At 47.9% G+C, this 15,334-nt stretch overlaps 1 protein-coding gene across 4 annotated transcripts in view; it reads left to right on the top strand.

The window, feature by feature from the left end:
* The window catches only part of RERE (arginine-glutamic acid dipeptide repeats), a 478,375-nt gene that overhangs the window by 457,982 nt on the left and 5,059 nt on the right, over positions 1-15,334 (top strand). For 3 of the 4 annotated variants that reach the window (XM_072608761.1, XM_072608758.1, XM_072608762.1), the window contains 9 exons: positions 719-881; positions 1,973-2,065; positions 2,721-2,920; positions 4,601-4,762; positions 5,834-5,956; positions 6,616-7,967; positions 8,344-8,566; positions 10,393-11,116; positions 15,029-15,175. In XM_072608761.1, coding sequence (XP_072464862.1) covers positions 719-881; positions 1,973-2,065; positions 2,721-2,920; positions 4,601-4,762; positions 5,834-5,956; positions 6,616-7,967; positions 8,344-8,566; positions 10,393-11,116; positions 15,029-15,175 — 3,187 coding nt within the window. The remainder of the gene's footprint in view (positions 1-718; positions 882-1,972; positions 2,066-2,720; positions 2,921-4,600; positions 4,763-5,833; positions 5,957-6,615; positions 7,968-8,343; positions 8,567-10,392; positions 11,117-15,028; positions 15,176-15,334) is intronic. The other variant, XM_072608759.1, reaches the window with a different exon arrangement.

Raw genomic sequence — 15,334 nt, 5'->3', positions numbered from 1 at the left:
GCATAATTTATGACCAATGTCAGAAGTGCATTCCTTCTCACTTCCTAACTAAAATTCCATCTTCAGAAAGCCTTGGGCCTGCCTTCTCTTAATTATTTCCTAACTATCCAGTATGTGATTTGTTTGCACACATTTGTTTGCTTGTTGTCTTCCCCATTAGATTGTGAACTCCTTAATAAAATATTCATTGATTGATTTTAGCTTCCAGCTTCACATACGTGTAAGGTGGTCTTCTCTCCTTTAACTAGTTCATATGATAGTCAGGTTCAGGTGTCAGTTCTTCTCCCCAGCTTCATACTTTGTTTAAGTGTATCTGGAAGCCCTTGGATTTCTTTTGATCCACATGACTGCCTTAGACCTCATGGCCTCAGGGAACAAGCTGATAGCCAGAACTAAGGGTTGACTTGGTAACTGAAAATGTGAACAGGACTGGCTTTTCCTCAAAACTCTGGAAACGAACCATAACCTAACCCCCTTTGTATACATATCAGACATGTTTTGGATACTTGCTGTAAGAGACTTTGCCAGAGACCAGGAAGAAGTTATACTCTGAGGATAGTACATGTGTGCCCTTCTCTGCTGTAAGGAGAGTAGTTGCCATGGCATAATGGACCCATTATTAAACCATATTTTCCACTTCCAGCAGAAAGAGGAAACTGTTCAAAGAGGTGTTTCTTTACCATAGTCCCAGCTGACACCCAGCTCTTCTCTTTTGCAGGGAGAGTTAATCACCTTTTATTACTATTGGAAGAAAACCCCAGAAGCTGCTAGTTCCCGGGCCCACCGTAGGCACCGTAGGCAAGCTGTATTTCGGAGGATTAAAACTCGAACAGCTTCTACTCCAGTCAACACTCCCTCCAGACCCCCCTCCAGTGAATTCTGTAAGTAAAGGCAAGAGTCCCTGGCTAATATTTGGCAGAATTGGAGTGGGAAGGTGGGGAGAGCAGGGAATGGGACACACACTTGTATACAGCTGTAGAGCTGGACATAGAAGTTAAGGGCCCCTTTCAGCTATCTCTATGACTAGGGGAGTGCATGTGTGTTCAGCATGTTTCTGAATTGGATCACTGTTCCTCTGTCCTCAGGAAAATGGGAAGTAATTGGGATGAAAAGGTGTCCTGACTCACCCATTGGCCCTTCCAGCCCCCACAGTGAATCCATGAGCATTGGGCTGGCTGAGGAGCACTCACAGGGTTGGCTGTCATCAGGCTTACGGTTCTTACCACTTGACAGGACACTTTTCTTTTGAGAGGACTCCCATAAGATGATTTGACTGACTTGTTCTGACTCCACAAAGAAGTGGCTAACCAAAGTCATGTTGTTGACCACGGTCCAGGAGGCATTTTAATAGCCTGATACAAGCCCCACATTTGACATTTGTGTTCCAGGCCATGACATTTTACCCACATGAGCACAGTACCTATTTAAATCCCTCACACACGTAGCCTGCTGCTGCCTGGCCCTCTTCACGTTCTTCATCAGAACAAGACCAGACATTCTGATCCAAGTGATATTGTAGACAACACCAGAGGGCCATGAGACCATTTTGCAGGTTGGACTCCTGCCTTAGCCCTTAGGCAAGCCCTCCCACTTTTAACATGTGCACCTTGGAGCTTTGGGCCCCTACCCACATTCAGGAGCTAAGGCACTGTGGTTCTTCAAAGACAGCCAGCTGAGAAGCAGTTCCTGACTCTGCCCCATGTAGCCTCCATAATCCTGGACACAGAAGTTAAGGGCCTTCTCAGCTACCTCTATGACTCTGTAGGCCTCCCCCTAGCCTGAGCCTGTTCTGTCCTCCCATAGGAGGAGAGCAGAGGCAGAGGAACTATCTGCCTGCTCAGCCTTACTGGACACAACTGAGAATCCAGCCCTTCAAAGAAGCGGCTTCGTTTTAGCCACTGGGGAATTCTAATCTGAACTGTTCTTTTCTTTTCCTCTCCCTGACTCAATGTGCTCTGCTTGCTTTCTTCAGTGGACCTGAGCTCTGCCAGTGAAGACGACTTTGACAGTGAGGACAGCGAGCAGGAGCTGAAGGGTTATGCCTGTCGTCACTGCTTCACCACCAGTACGTGCTCCATGACACATGTTGCACCCTGCTTTGTTCTGGTTCTGGCTTTATTTGGGCAGATTTACTAGCCTAGGCTGACCTCAGATGCTGTTAAGGTTTTAACATTTGAAAAATTGAAATAAGTGGTATTATAACCACTAACAGTAATTTATTCTGACTTTGATTCCAACGTAAGTGAGAAAGTTGAGCAATGAATGTAACAAACTCTCTCTGGCCATATTAAATCTTTTATGATAATCGTTTTTGGTTTAGCAGATCAGTATAGAGCTTTGAATGCCAGGTTCAGAGAACCTGCCTATAACCCATAGGCATGATGCTCAAGGGCTTGGTTGGGGCATATGTGGGGGGAGCCTGGAGGAGCTGGGCAGGAAAGGCAGCATGTACAACATGTGCTTGAATGGGGTACCACATACCTTGTAGAGACAAATGGCTCTGGTAGCCACTTGTAAGTGTCTCCTCTGAGTCCAGAAATAGGCCAGTCCCAGGTTTGGTCATATCACAGTAAGGTGTGAGCAGGTGCGGCATTTGGGGTTCTAGTTGACTCCCTATCAAAGCATATTGCTTTCAGGTGGCCATTCCTTCTAGTAAACCTCACAGTAAGCCAGGGACATGCTGACTTCTCTTTTACTCCTTTCCCCTCCCCTTTGTAAAGCCTCCAAAGACTGGCACCACGGTGGTCGAGAAAACATCCTCTTGTGCACTGACTGTCGCATCCACTTCAAGAAGTACGGCGAGCTCCCCCCAATTGAGAAGCCAGTGGACCCACCACCCTTTATGTTCAAACCTGTCAAAGAGGAAGAAGATGGGCTCAGCGGAAAGCATAGCATGAGGACCCGACGCAGTCGAGGCTCGGTAAGGTCTGAGGGCATGGCATAATCATTCCCCGCCCCCACAGGAAATCTCCCAGAAGCCTTTGCCCAGCTTGATCTCTGTCATAGGTTGCCATATTAACATGCCATCTCATTACGCATCAGTGTCATCCTAGCACATGCTCCTGTAGTGCTTTAAGGCTTACAAAGCACTTCCTTAACCTGCAGTGCCATCGAGGCTCAAAGTCCTACAAGACACTACGGAATGATACTGGAATCCATATAAAAATATATCCCTGTCAGGGTGATAACATTTTGTTCTCTTTTGCTTTCATAGCCCCTTCATTTCCACGTGTATCCTTAGAGAATTGTTTTTATAACGTAATAATAAAAAAGAAAGAGGGAGAAAACTCAGCAAAACTAGCCAAATACATTCACCAAGTTTCACGTTAGTGGCCCACCACATCTGCAGAAAGGAAGGAATGGCATTCTCAGAGCCTTTCTTTGAAGCCAGACTTGAAAAAGACTCCATTTTACAAATAGGGAAAATTAAAGAAAAGGCAAAAAGTTAAAATGATTTGTTCAGAGTGATAGAAATAGCAGAGAGAAAAGCACTGGTCTTGGCTTCCAATTCAGGGCTGTTTTCCCAGGTCGTTGGCTGTCTGGCCTTCCTTCTAAGAACCTTCCTCTTTCCTAGGTAGGCTGACAAGACACACACACACACACACTTTTTTCTTTTTTTTTTTTTTGCACTGGGGGTTTGTTTCTACATACAATTTTTGAAGACTGACGTGGTTTGGGTTTTTTTTTCTGTCCTCATTTCTGCCTCCCTTTCTTATCTTCTGGGTTCAGATTGTGGCAAGGACATTCCAGGAAGAACTAGTAGGTCCTCTCTTCTGGTCATGTCATTATGACTTGGTCTTCCAAGTCTGCCTTCCAGATGGCATGCTTTCACCCCAACCTGGCACTGAGCACAGCCCTGCCCCACACCCTTGTCTTGGGGTGGTCCTGTCAGACTTCCTTTCTAGCTTGAAGGGGCTCGTGCTTTCCTGATGGCTGGACATCCATGCAACCGCAGAAGAAGCTCAGCGAACTTCACTAAGGCTCCATAGTAACTGAAAACAAAAATCCAGTTATGAGGACTTCCATGATGATGTGGCTGCTTGTCTTCATGGTGTTCGAGCGGAGAAAAGCTTGCCATCTTGCTGACATGCTCCTTTTTAGCAGACACCATTGAGTAAAATCCACTGGACCTGATGGTTTTCATCAGAGCTCAAGCTTACCATGATCTCAGTGTAAGCCCTGTTGGGCTTTCTAGAACAGATTGAGAAAGACTCAAAGCTCCCTAGTTTTCCATTTTTTAACCTTAATTTAGATGAACTTGAGAGAATGTTATTTCACAGTGAGGAGACAAAAGGAGAGGAAAAGAGGGGGCAGTGCTATATTTCTTATTCCTGTATGAAATATCTCTTAGAGTACTTGCCTCCTACACACTTACCTGTCTGTAAAATGTTCTACATATGGTGTAACCACTCTCCCTTTTCCCGCAGGGTGATAGGGATTTCATAGTAAGAAAAAGATAGCAATTTGCTCAGTTAACCAACACTGTATTGAGTACTCTCTGAGAGTTTCATGATCACTTAGTAAAATAGAGTCTAGCAGGGAGTACAGGGTCATTCTAACCTTAATGGTGTCTTTGGGGGTTTGTTCTGGGGAATGCTAGATGTCTACACTCCGAAGTGGCCGTAAGAAGCAACCTGCTAGCCCTGATGGTAGAACCTCACCCATCAATGAAGACATCCGATCTAGTGGTCGTAACTCTCCTAGCGCAGCCAGCACCTCAAGCAATGATAGTAAAGCAGACTCTGGGAAGAAATCCACGAAGGTGAGCGCTGATGGAGGCATGATCCCTGCCGGCAGTCTGGGGGTCTTGGTAGGGGTAGGGGGGTAGGTAGATGCTTGTGCCCCATCCCTCTCAGTAATTGCTGTTGTAGGGGAGAAGTTCAAGTCTAGGCCTCATCAGTTCATTCTCTCTTCTCCAAAATATTCTTCACACTTGCCAAAATAACCAAAATCATGTTCCAACCTAACTTTTTCAAATAATGCAGCAGTCTTATTCTTCTCAGAAACCTTCAGTGGTTCCCTGTTGCCTCTGAGATTGAGTAGACACTCCCCAGCCTTGTCTTTAAGATTCCCTGTCAAGGATCCTTTATGGGGAAGCGTAGGGATCAAAGATTGAAAAGTAGAAGAGAATTGGAGGCCATCTAGTCCAGCACCCTCATTTTGGAAATGAGAAAATTGAGGCCCAGAGATTGAAGTGACTTGTTCAAGGTCACATACTTACGAAGTGATAAAGCTGGGACTTGAACGTCCAGCCTTGACTCAGCACCGTACTGTTGTTCCTCTACCCTGCTGCTTTCCTCATTCTTTTTAATATTATTGTGGTAGTGGTGATGATGATGATGATGATGATGATGATGATGATGATGATGATGATGATGCCTTATTTCATATTAGTCCTCTTCATTCATTTCCAAATAAACTGGGCTCCTAGCTGTTCCCTAAACTCAGTATTCCCTCTGTCATGTCAGTGTACACCATCTCAGGGTGTCCTCATGCCTGAAACTGCCCCTCCCCCCACAAGGGTCACAGAATTGCAGAACAGGAAGGGACCTGAGGGGTCTGGGCCTGAACATTAATCCCCTCAACCACATATCCCCAAAGTAGTCATTTAGTCTTTGGTTGGAAGACTTAGAGCGAAGGGGCCATGGCCACTCCCTGCATTTGGAAGAGCTCTGTGAAAGAGCTTTCTCCTCCTGTCAAGCCAAGATGTGCCTCATTGCAACCCCTGCCTTCAGAGTCCATTTTGATTTACTTCTATCTTAATTAAAATGGTGGAACAAAAGATATTCTCAAGCCCTGATGTCTCATCTTCCTGGCGTGTTCTTGTTAATAGAAGATAAAGGAAGAAGCATCTTCACCTCTCAAGAGCACCAAGCGTCAACGAGAAAAGGCAGCATCGGATACTGAGGAGCCTGAGAGGACAAGCGCCAAGAAGTCCAAAACCCATAGCCCCCAGGTGAGGCCTCTGGGAGCACACTTGGTCCCCATTCTCTACTGACTGCTTTCTCAGAGGACAGACTCAGTCTGAGAAGTATTCAGAGAGGAAGCCTAGTCTTGCTGGTGGTGACATCCAGGGTTGGATGTCATTCTCTACCCCCCCCCCCCCCCCGCCCCAACCCCCCAGCATCTCCTCCTGTCACTTAGAGCAGTGTTTTCTAATCCAGAGAATATGAGTGATCAGTAAATTAACCTCCAGATATCACCCTTCTATCTCCAACCTCAGCCTGGCAGCTCAGAGTTTGGGGGTCTGGGAGCTAGGACTGAAAAAACCAGGATGCAAGGGTAGAAGAAAAGAAGAGTCTGTTTTTAAGTTAATAGTAAGGATTTTTGGTAGTAAAATTTTTGCAAACTGGTAAATATGTTGGAGAACATCAACATGTTTTTGGGGGTAGTGCCTTCTTGAGCAGTTCCCTCCCCTAGTGGATTGACATCAAGGTGGGTGGTCTCGGGAATACCAGCCCAGCTGAACAAGCTGGGAACTAGCTGAGGAGCACACGCTCCAGGGGGCAGCCATTGATTTTGAGCAGCTTATGATGGCATGGGGAGCAGTCGTCAGGAAAGGCATCATCTCCCTTAAATCTAGCTGCACATCTCCCTTTTCTCTCTACCCTGTAGGAGATCAGCCGGCCCAACTCTCCATCAGAGGGCGAGGGAGAAGGAGAGAGTTCAGACAGTCGCAGTGTTAATGATGAAGGAAGCAGTGACCCCAAGGACATTGACCAAGACAATCGCAGCACCTCCCCCAGCATCCCCAGTCCTCAGGACAATGAGAGTGACTCAGACTCCTCAGCCCAACAGCAAGTGGTGCAGGCTTCTGGTGGCCCTGCCCAGACTGCCCCCTCCACTCCTCCAGGGGCAGCTCAGCTCCCAACTCCAGTGCCCACAGGGGCCAGTGCTCCATCAGCACCCCCTCAGGTTTCACCATCAGTGGCTCAGCCACCTGGCCAGCCTCAGGCTGCTGTTCCATCTCCAGCCCACTCACATATCCAGCAGGCCCCAGCTCTGCATCCACAGAGACTTCCTTCCCCACACCCACCTTTGCAGCCCTTGAGTGTAGCACAGAACCCTCCACAGGCTCCTGCCTCTTCCCAGTCTCATCCACAGACCCCTCTTCATGGCCAGGTGCCCCCTGGACCACATAGTCTCCAGGCACAGCCTCTCTTGCCACATCCAGGACCGTCACAGCCTTTCCCCCTTGCCCCTCAGTCTTCTCAGTCTCAGGTGCCACTCCCAGCCACGCAAGCTCCTGCCCATCCTCATGGCTCCTTACAGGTCCAAACCTCCCAGCCATCCCTACAACCTCCTCAACCCCCAAGAGAACAGCCACTTCCTCCTGCACCCATGGCAATGCCTCACATCAAACCCCCTCCCACGACCCCCATCCCACAGCTGCCGACCCCACAGTCCCACAAGCATCCACCTCATCTCTCAGGACCTTCTCCATTCTCCATGAACTCCAACCTGCCACCTCCTCCTGCTTTGAAGCCACTGAGTTCTCTGTCCACACATCACCCCCCCTCAGCTCACCCACCTCCTTTACAGCTGATGCCCCAGAGTCAGCCACTACAGTCTTCTTCAGCTCAGCCCCCAGTTCTGACTCAAAGCCAGAGCCTCCCACCAGTAGCCAGCCATCCACCCTCAGGCCTCCACCAGGTGCCCCCCCAGCCTCCATTTTCTCAGCACCCCTTTGTGCCTGGGGGGCCCCCTCCCATCACCCCTCCATCCTGCCCTTCCACCTCCACCCCTCCATCTGGGCCAAGTGCTCCATCCCAGCCATCTTGTTCCACACCTGGGACCTCCAGTGGCAATGTCCCTGTAGTGACTGCCTGTGCCATCCCACCCATTCAAATCAAGGAGGAGGCGCCTGATGAAACAGAGGAGCCTGAAAGTCCCCCTCCCCCACCCCGAAGCCCTTCCCCTGAACCCACTGTAGTGGATACACCGAGCCACGCCAGCCAGTCTGCAAGGTAAGGGCCCCTGCAAAGAGGGAGGGTTCTGTTGGCCACCTTTTGCTGGCAAGCCTGAAACTGCTTTACCAGGCCAAGGTCAGCATTGAGAAAGCTTTCCATAAATCTGTATCACCTCCACTCTTTTCATGAGGTAGGCATCCTGAGCTCCAATATGCTTGAGCTCAGGGCTGAATAGTGAATGGGATAGGTACCACGGAGAGCTGGCCATGGTTCCCCCTGGCCAAGCATGGACTCCATGGCCTATTAGATGAGCTGAGAGGAGGATGGCACATTAGGTTTGTTAGCAAGGTCTGATCCTGCCCTGCATCCTGGAGAAATCCTCTTTTACAGACTCTTCTGTTCTCTTCTCTAAGGAGTCTTTGGTCCCTTTCAGATTCTATAAACACTTGGACCGGGGCTACAACTCATGTGCACGAACTGACCTTTACTTCATGCCCTTGTCGGGGTCCAAACTTGCCAAGAAGAGGGAGGAGGCAATTGAAAAGGCCAAACGAGAGGCTGAACAGAAGGCACGAGAAGAGAGGGAACGAGAAAAGGAGAAAGAAAAGGAGCGAGAGCGTGAACGGGAGCGAGAGCGAGAAGCAGAGAGAACTGCGGTGAGTTGTTGCCCTTCTGGAAGTCCCTGGCTGGCCAGTCTGAGCCAGCAGGGGAGAAGAGCATGGGACGGGGGGCTGTGTGCAGAGCCAGAGTGATCTAGTGGAGAGAATTCTGCACTTGGATTCGGGGAAATCTGGGTTCACATCCCACTTCTGATTCATTGGTAAAGTGCAGATAATAATACTTGTGGAGGCACCTCTTGTCACAGGATTGCTGTGAGGTGCAGATGACAGCATGTAGGCCAGGTGCTTTTTTTTTTAATTTATTTGTTTTCAGTGTTCTACAGTCACTTTCATCTATCTTAGATTTTCTCCCCTTTCTCCCTTCTCCCCTCCCTCACTGAGATGTCCTGCAGTTTTATAGAGGTTCTACACATCTATTCTTATTGAATACATTTTCACCTTAGTTATATTGCATAGAAGAATTAAAATGAATGGTAGAAACCATAAAACAAAACATAATACAAAAGAAAATGATCTGCTTCATTCTGCAGTCCAATTCCATAGTTCTTTCTCTGGATGTGGAAGGTGTTTTGCCTCGAGTCCATTGGGAATTTTTTTTAAGTCCTTACATTGCTGTTATGGACTTAGTCTACCAGAAAAATTACTCACACACTGTGGTTGTTGCTGTGCACAAAGTTCTCCTGGTTTTGCTCCTTTCACTCAGCATCAGTTCATACAAGTCTTTCCAGGCTTCTCTGAAGTCTTCCTGTTCCTCATTTCTTACAGCACAATAGTATTCCATTATATTCATATACTACAAGTTGTTCCGCCATTCCCCAGTTGATGGGCTTTTCCCCTCAATTGCCAGTTCTTGGCCATCACAAAGAGAGCTGCTATAAATATTTTTGTACTTGTGGGATCCTTTCCCATTTCTATGATCTCTTTGGGATACAGTCCCAGAAGTGATATTGCTGGGTCAAAGGGTATGCACATTTTTGTAGCCCTTTGGGCATAGTTCAAAATTGCTCTCCAGAATGATTGAATCAACTCACAGCTCCACCAACAATGAATTAGTGTTCCAGCTCTCCCACATCCTCTCCACATTTATCATCTTCCTGTTCTGTCATTTTAGCCAATCTGATAGGTGTGATGTGGTACCTCAGAGTTGTTTTGATTTGCATCTCTAATCATTAGTAATTTAGAGCATTTTTTCATATGAGCATAGATAGCTCTAATTTCTTCCTCTGAAAACTGCCTGTTCATATCTTTTGACCATTTATCAATTGGGGAATGACTTGAATTCTTGTACCTTTGACTCAGTTCTCAAGGCCAGGTGCTTTGTAGATCTGAAAAAGCATTCTCTAAATGGCAGTGATTATCAGTATCCTTATGATTATTTGGGGAGAACCTAGAAGAGTTTTCATCAGTCATATAAGCTTCCAGTCTATTTTCCCCAAAATCATTTCTGATTTCATTAGTAGCATGATTCAGTGGGCTGTGGTAGGAGTTGAGAGGGGGTGAAACATGGTAGACTGAAGCAGAGTGACAGTCACAAAAGATTCCCCTCTGCTTTCTTCTGTGTTCATGACCTCAAGGCAGGGGTCATCCCCACTTCCCTCTTTGGTGCCTTCCTTATTTCCACCAGGGACTTGCCTTGTCTGGACCAGAGGCTAACAGGCATGGGCTTGGCACTTGCAGGGTAGTTTTGTCAGACTCTTCCCTGCCCTGCCTGGCTCACAGGGCAGCTCCTGCACGTGTATGAGAGGATGCCAAGTGTGTTCTTAGACAAGGAAGCCCATTGCTCTCTGTGGCTGGTCTGGTTTTGTGCACACTCCAATTGAAGCTTTTTATGTCTGTTAATCTCCTCCTCCTTTTCCCCATAGCAGAAGGCATCCAGCTCCTCCCATGAAAGCCGACTTAGCGACTCTCAGCTTAGTGGCCCTGCCCACATGCGGCCATCCTTTGAACCTCCCCCAACCACCATCGCTGCAGTCCCCCCCTACATTGGGCCTGACACACCTGCGCTTCGGACTCTCAGTGAATATGCGCGGCCCCATGTGATGTCACCCACCAACCGCAATCACCCCTTCTTTGTTCCCCTCAACCCCACTGATCCCCTCCTGGCCTATCACATGCCTGGCCTCTACAATGTGGATCCCACAATCCGGGAACGGGAACTCCGAGAGCGAGAGATCCGGGAACGGGAGATCCGGGAACGCGAGCTCCGGGAAAGGATGAAGCCAGGGTTTGAGGTGAAACCTCCGGAATTGGATGCCCTGCACCCAGCCACCAATCCCATGGAGCATTTTGCTCGGCATGGTGCCCTCACAATACCCCCTACTGCAGGACCTCACCCTTTTGCTTCCTTCCACCCGGGGCTGAACCCCCTGGAGAGGGAGAGACTTGCCCTGGCTGGTCCCCAGCTACGGCCTGAAATGAGCTACCCTGATAGACTGGCAGCTGAGAGAATCCATGCTGAGCGGATGGCCTCACTGACTAATGACCCCCTTGCACGGCTCCAGATGTTTAATGTGACCCCCCATCACCATCAACACTCACACATACACTCGCATCTTCATCTCCATCAGCAAGATCCTTTACATCAAGGTGAGCTTCTGAGGGCACAGAGGGCAAGGAGAGCCAGTGGCAGGGAGGAAGTGGATTGACCCCTGAGAGGGTCAGAAGCTGAAAAAGGGTCTTTCAAGGCCCTCAGATGTTGGCTTTGGGTGGCCATACTCATAGGCCTGCTTGAACAATACACCTGTTATCTGAGGGAGCCAGTGTGCTGAAGGAGAAATCAGCCCCATGCTCTGAAATCATTCCTCAAGGGATGCCCCTACAGGTCTCTAGCTTAGGAGAGTGACCAAAGGGCCTAGTGTTCCTGCATGCCCAATGGGGGAAAGTAAGACTCACATGAGAACTGACTCCAAGGCTTGTCCAGTGGAAGAACAGAATGGGTAGTACCAGGTCAGAGTTGTAAAGAGAGAAATGTAGGTTTTGAGGGCAAAGCTGGGAGGTAATGATGAGAGGGTCCCAGAGCTGCCTAAGCTGCTGTCACATAACGGGCCTTCTTTGTGAGCTGTTCATGGAGAATCCTCCTAAGTCAGAGTCCATACACACTTGATAGGAGGTTCTTGTGACAATGCAGGGCAGGGCTGAGGAGAGCCAAGTGGGGGCATCAGTGATATGGATGCCCTTCTGAGAGTGTAGCTTTGCTGCCTCCAGCTTTTCACCTTGGCTTTATTAAAGAACAGATCCTTGATTTAACCTGAGCCCCAGCGCTGTCTGAGCCTCTAGTGGCAGTAGGCATGTGTGCCTGTAGTTTTCTGAATTCACCTTCTGTTCAGTCTCTCTTAGGGCGTCCTCCACCCCTATTCCCAATCTCAGGACCATGAGACATGAGGACAGATTCAAGAGGGCTTTGACCCTCGACTCAGTTCATGTGCCCAGGCTCATAGAGGGCACTCCGCTTGTTACTTTAACAAATTTTTTTGAGGAAGAACCTGTGTTAGGGCTGCCTCTGCAACCAGGCAGTCTTGAGTAAGAGCCTCAAAGCTTAGCTCTGGCACCGTGTGACATGCAGAAAGGAATATGCATTTATAGAATGCCTACTATGATCCAGGAACAGTGCTCAGTGTTTTGTTATTATCATCTCATTTGATCCTCCTAATGACTCTGTGAGGTGGAGGCCAGAAACCAAAGCAGACAAAAGTTAAATGACTTGACCAGTGTCACATAGCTCAGAGGTGTCTGAGGTCCAGTTTGAGCCCAGGTCTTCCTGACTCTCAGCTTGGCACTTTGTGCACTTTGGCACCCCCCACCCCCCTTCATTGGACAAGTCACTTTGAGGAGCCTAAAATCCCTTATCTTTGAAATGAAACCAGACCAGATGGTCCTTTCCAGCTTTCCCTGACCATGATTGTGTGTCCTCAGATACTCTAGAGTAGGGGTTTAACTTTTATGTGACCTGGGCCCCTTGGGCAATGTCTGGTGAAGCCTCCAGACTTCTTCATAGAATAAGATTTTAAATGCATAAAATAAAATACATATAAGATTTCCAAGGAAACCAGTTATTTTGAAACAGCTGTCAAAATTATGTTTTTTTTAAGTTCAGGGGCCCCAGTTTAAGAAACTGTTCTAGAAAAACAGAGACCCCAGGAAGCATTGAAGGCTGTGTGCTAATGACCAAATGCTTCTTATCTAGTGAAAATGTACATGAAGACATCACTCCCACCCAGTTCAGCAGTATTAATGCCAAGAATCCCTATCCTATTATGTAGGTCTTTATTTTGGGATACTTGAGTCTTTTCTTTTGAATGGCCTGGTCCCTTTGAATTGATCCGTGGCCACTCTGAGATGAGGGTGAAGGTTGGAGAGGCAGGCAGTAAACTAATCTGTGGCCCGAATGAGGTGAAGTGTAGAAATCAGACCCCTGTACCTCCAGGAGGGAAATCCCTATATTTTGGGGGGTGAGGGAGACTTATACCCTGTCCTGGTTTTACAGGATTTCCTGCTCCACAGCCACCAGTGGAAGAAATGGTAAGAAGTAGGCTTGGTAGTCAGTCCTTGCAGATCTGCTAGGGCTTTTGAGGGGTCATTTGGTGACCTTTTGCAGGTAGAGTAGATGGGACTTGTGTAGTCCAGTGATCTGTGATTTCATGGATGTAAGTGTTCCTTCAGCTCCCAAATTAATAGTATGGTGGTGTCCTTCGGGTCTAACCCCTGCCTCATTACCTGACATGATATAAATGCCTACTTTATGTAGAGCACTGAGTATAAATATGGGGAAGATGGGAAGTTTAGGCCAGTCCCTGCCCTCTTTGCAGCTTAAGCGAATGGCCTGCCTGTAAGTTTGGCCTTGTATCTGCATCAGTCAGTAAGCATTTGTTAAGCACCTAAGGTATATTAGACCCTGAAGAATACAAGAAGGTAGAACATGGTCCTGCTTTCAAGGAGCTCACAGCTTGGAAAAGAGACAAAGTGAAAACACCTATGTACAAACAGTATAAAGTTAGGATAATCTATGGAGAGGGTGCTTTTAGATGTAGAGGTGGGGTTGGAGTTGGTCCAGGATATCTTCAGGGCAGGCATCTTTGTAGAACTAGGAATAAAGCACAGTGGTTTGTTTATCCTAAATCCCAGGATAAGCTTGGGAGGAATTCGCCAGTTTAATAACTTACTGATCACAATGGAGTAGAAGACTTGAGCCTTTTTCCTGCAGGCTAACTTGTAAAGTCAGAATAGAAAAAGGACCTTTTGTAGACCAGAGACAATAGATGTCACAGAGTGGAGTCATCAGTCAGAGACGAGGTGGGATTTGGAGACAACAGATTGAATTTTGGAAACCTTTTTCATCACAAGTATCATGGAAATGTGTGAAAGGGGATTGGTGCTTGACTTAGGGCAGTAACCTGGGCCAGTGATTAGAAGAGGCAGACACTGGCAGGGAAAGCATAAGGAGGGGAGACAGTGTTAAAGGGAGAGCCCACAAGCACCTGGCCTTTGTGCACAACTGGGAGAGGGAAAAGAAACTGAACAGAGCCCTCCAGAAATACCCCTAGTTTGCACTGTGTGCTGAACCCTGCCCAGGGTTGTGCTCATGAGTAAATCTTGTTGGTCATGCTCCAACAGGTCAGTATTTGCGTAGGTCATCTTTATGGGGCCTGGCTTCCCCAGGCTGAGGTGGCAAGAGAGACCGGAAGAGCACATAAAGCTGCATTTCCATTTGCCCAAGAGGGAGAGGCAGCAGGGTCTGTGCAAGCCAGGGAAATGGGATAGATGCCCAAAGATTTTCTTAAGGTCACCACCAACTTGCCAGACATTTTGGTCATATTATGTCCCCTAAGGGTCACCTTAGCCCTACTCCCTGAAGAATAGGTCTGTCCAGTGCCTTGAGCTACAGCCAAAACAAGATTCAAACATGAGAGACAACAGGCCTTCTGGTGTCACACCAGACAGAAGCTGAATTTACTGATAAGAAGGAAGGTGTAGGCTGGGAGGTGTCAGACCTCAGTCATGTGTGGGAGGTGCTGGGAAGCAGCAGGAGCTAGGCCCTGGGGTCTGTGGTGGTGCTGGTGTTTGAACTGGAGAGTTCTTCTCACAGACTTGATCCCTCCCCACACAGATAGGCATCTGCCTGGCACAGCTCACATAAGCCACCCCCCACCCTGTGGGCTGGGAATCCAGAAGGGAGTACCTGCTGAAGGGCTTTTCTCTCCTATTTTGCTTTCTGCAACTTTGATATTCCTCTTTCCTGCATAATTCCTGTTGCTGAATGAACTTGGAAGTTAGAGATTGTTTCATTAAAAATTAAGATTGTGGGGCAAGCAGGTATCACTTCCAAAAGGAGTGACAGAGGAATGGTTTTAGAGGGGGATAACTCCTCAGAGTTGTAACAAAAGGCCAATCTGTGCAAATGCTGCTAATTATGGTGTGCCATAAAAATAACCAAAACAAATGTTGATTAAGTGTCAGTGCTAATGAGACACATTTCCTTCTGTTTTTTTCTCCATTTTCCAGGTTCAGCAGGTCCTGTGCACCCACTGGTAGACCCCTTGGCTGCTGGCCCTCACCTGGCCCGGTTCCCTTATCCCCCTGGCACCCTCCCTAACCCTCTGCTTGGACAGCCACCTCATGAGCATGAGATGCTTCGACATCCAGTCTTTGGTGAGAACTCTCATCTGTACACATTTGCAAAAGGCTTTTTCAAAAGTTGTCTTAAATGTACTGATAGGACACACTTTGGTGATACTTGGAGGTGGAATCACAAGACTTGGCTCTGGTGCTCTCCTCCTGGCTGACCCTGGCTCTGATTTTGTATTCGTG

The sequence above is a fragment of the Notamacropus eugenii genome, chromosome 5, assembly GCF_028372415.1.
Source record: "Notamacropus eugenii isolate mMacEug1 chromosome 5, mMacEug1.pri_v2, whole genome shotgun sequence".
Lineage (NCBI taxonomy): Eukaryota > Metazoa > Chordata > Mammalia > Diprotodontia > Macropodidae > Notamacropus > Notamacropus eugenii.
The sequence above is the reverse complement of the archived record's forward strand: the minus strand, read 5'-3'. Positions and strand labels throughout refer to the sequence as shown.